This window comes from Pteropus vampyrus, unplaced genomic scaffold (assembly GCF_000151845.1).
Source record: "Pteropus vampyrus isolate Shadow unplaced genomic scaffold, Pvam_2.0 Scaffold52, whole genome shotgun sequence".
NCBI lineage: Eukaryota > Metazoa > Chordata > Mammalia > Chiroptera > Pteropodidae > Pteropus > Pteropus vampyrus.
The window spans coordinates 73,092-75,101 of NW_011888833.1; the positions used below are offsets into that span (position 1 = coordinate 73,092).

The 2,010-nt window shown below is 54.0% G+C and overlaps 1 protein-coding gene across 1 annotated transcript in view; it reads left to right on the top strand.

Annotated features, from left to right (window-relative positions):
* Positions 1–1,580: 1,580 nt before the first annotated feature.
* Positions 1,581–2,010, top strand: part of HSPH1 (heat shock protein family H (Hsp110) member 1) — a 28,131-nt gene continuing 27,701 nt past the window's right edge. The window contains exon 1 of the mRNA XM_023530673.1: positions 1,581–1,964. Within this exon, the coding sequence (XP_023386441.1) occupies positions 1,858–1,964 (107 nt within the window). The 5' untranslated portion in view covers positions 1,581–1,857. The remainder of the gene's footprint in view (positions 1,965–2,010) is intronic.

Here is a 2,010-nt window from a genome sequence, read left to right on the forward strand (position 1 = left end):
AAGGCGTTTCCTTTCCACAGGACAGATACGAAGAACATGGCCTGAAATGCCTCGTTTTCATGCGTAAGGACTTTAAGTTACCCCATTACAGTTCAGGACAGAGAAGACACAGGACGCCCACACTTCCTCCCCCTCCTTTCTTCTCACGCATGCTGAAGAAACAAAGAGACAAAAGGAATCTATTTCTGGGGCACATGGATTTCGTTTTCAAGGTGAAAAAAATCCAAATATTATGTAGGGCAACAATGATCCTGGTTCTCCAAACACGAAATTTCCTTATTTTTTTTCTACTGTAATAGAACTGTTAAGGTAACCATAAATGCAAGAATTACTTAATAATTTTCCGTAACTGTGAGGCACACACAAAAAAATTAGAGCTAACTCTATTTTCAAATTTAAGAATACAATCACCTTTATATAGTTTCCATCATCCCCATTTTTAAGGTGAAATGAGGCACTTAGAAGTAGGCCGCTTGTCTGACAGCCAGGTAAGGCACTTGACTTTGGGTAACAACTGCCTTATCCAGTTACACGCGGTTGAAATGCGCTTGTATTTCCATGTGACTGAGGGAGAGTGGGCATGGAGGTAATAGGCAAACTTAAAGACATAGAAAAGTATAAAATAACAGGCAGCAACAGGGTTCCACCTTTTTTTTTTTTTTTTAATGCTCGACGCTTTAGTGAAAAGTTAACGGGGACATGCTGTTCAGGGAAAGACACAAAAGGTGTTTCAGATCAAAGAAGAAGCAAAACGCCATCTAATATCTGTGGCGTGGAGGGGCAGGATGGGAACGAGGCGAGCTCAAGTCAGAGGTATAAACGGAAAGCGATGCCGCAGATAGACTTTCAAATCACGCCACGTTCAAAAATGCGGTCTTAAAATAAAATAAAAAAGACTCCAAACCAAAACAACAAAAAAACCCTGGCATTTCGCAAAAGATCCTGCCGTATGATAAATATAAGAACACAAACCCTGTGCTTATTATTTGCGGTCTAAACGGAAATCCTCCTAAATCGTAAACCACCAGTTGTAACCTAGGTAATAATAGAAACGAGCACATAACAAACGCGCACACAGAACCACGCAGCACCTTGACAACGCGCGCAAAGGCGCCGGAGGGAAATCGGAGTCTCGCGAGAGTCCTCCAGACAAAGCCGGATCCCGGCACGCACCGCGGCCGGGACTACATATCCCAGCATGCAAGGCGCACAGCGCCGGCCGCGAGACTACGGTTCCCGACATGCTCTCCTCACAGCGGGGCGGCCTCCTCGGCGTCGGCATCTCTGGCCGCCCGCTCGGTCTCTCGTTAGAGTGTCGGGGTCGGACAGCACCACCCACGAGAGCATGACGAATTTCCCAGTCATTCTTCATTGCTCGTTGGGCTAGGACAGCGGAGAGCCCGGGGCTGGGGCGGGCGGGGCGTGGGCGGGCGGCCCGGCCGGCGGGGCCAATAGCGCCGGAGCGGCGCTCCCGTCGCCATGGCAATGGCGGATGTCCCCTCGGGGACACGGCCCGCATTGGGCAGAGAAAGCTCGAGAAGAAGGAAGCGGAAGTGGCACGTGGAGGGGCCGGCGGAGGCGCCGGTGAGTAAATGCCGCAGATTCTGGAAAGTTCTGATCAGTGCGATACATAAGGCTGAGGAGTTGGGACCTCCCATTTTGGGTCGGTAGCCGGGCGCCGGGCGGGAGCGCATCCAGGCACTCGGCGGAGCTGCGCAGCGGCTGCTCCGGGTCGCTTCCTCTGCAAGCCGCCGCGGTCCCCGGGCAGCCGGGGCGGCCGAGTGACAGACAGGAGCGGCCGGACCCCGCGGGAGCCGCGCGCGGCCAGGACGGGAAGCAGCGGACCGAGAACCGGCCATGTCGGTGGTGGGGCTGGACGTGGGCTCGCAGAGCTGCTACATCGCGGTGGCCCGGGCCGGGGGCATCGAGACCATCGCCAACGAGTTCAGCGACCGGTGCACTCCGTAAGTGGACCTGGCAGGGGCGCTGGGCGGGGGCGGGCTCGGCGGG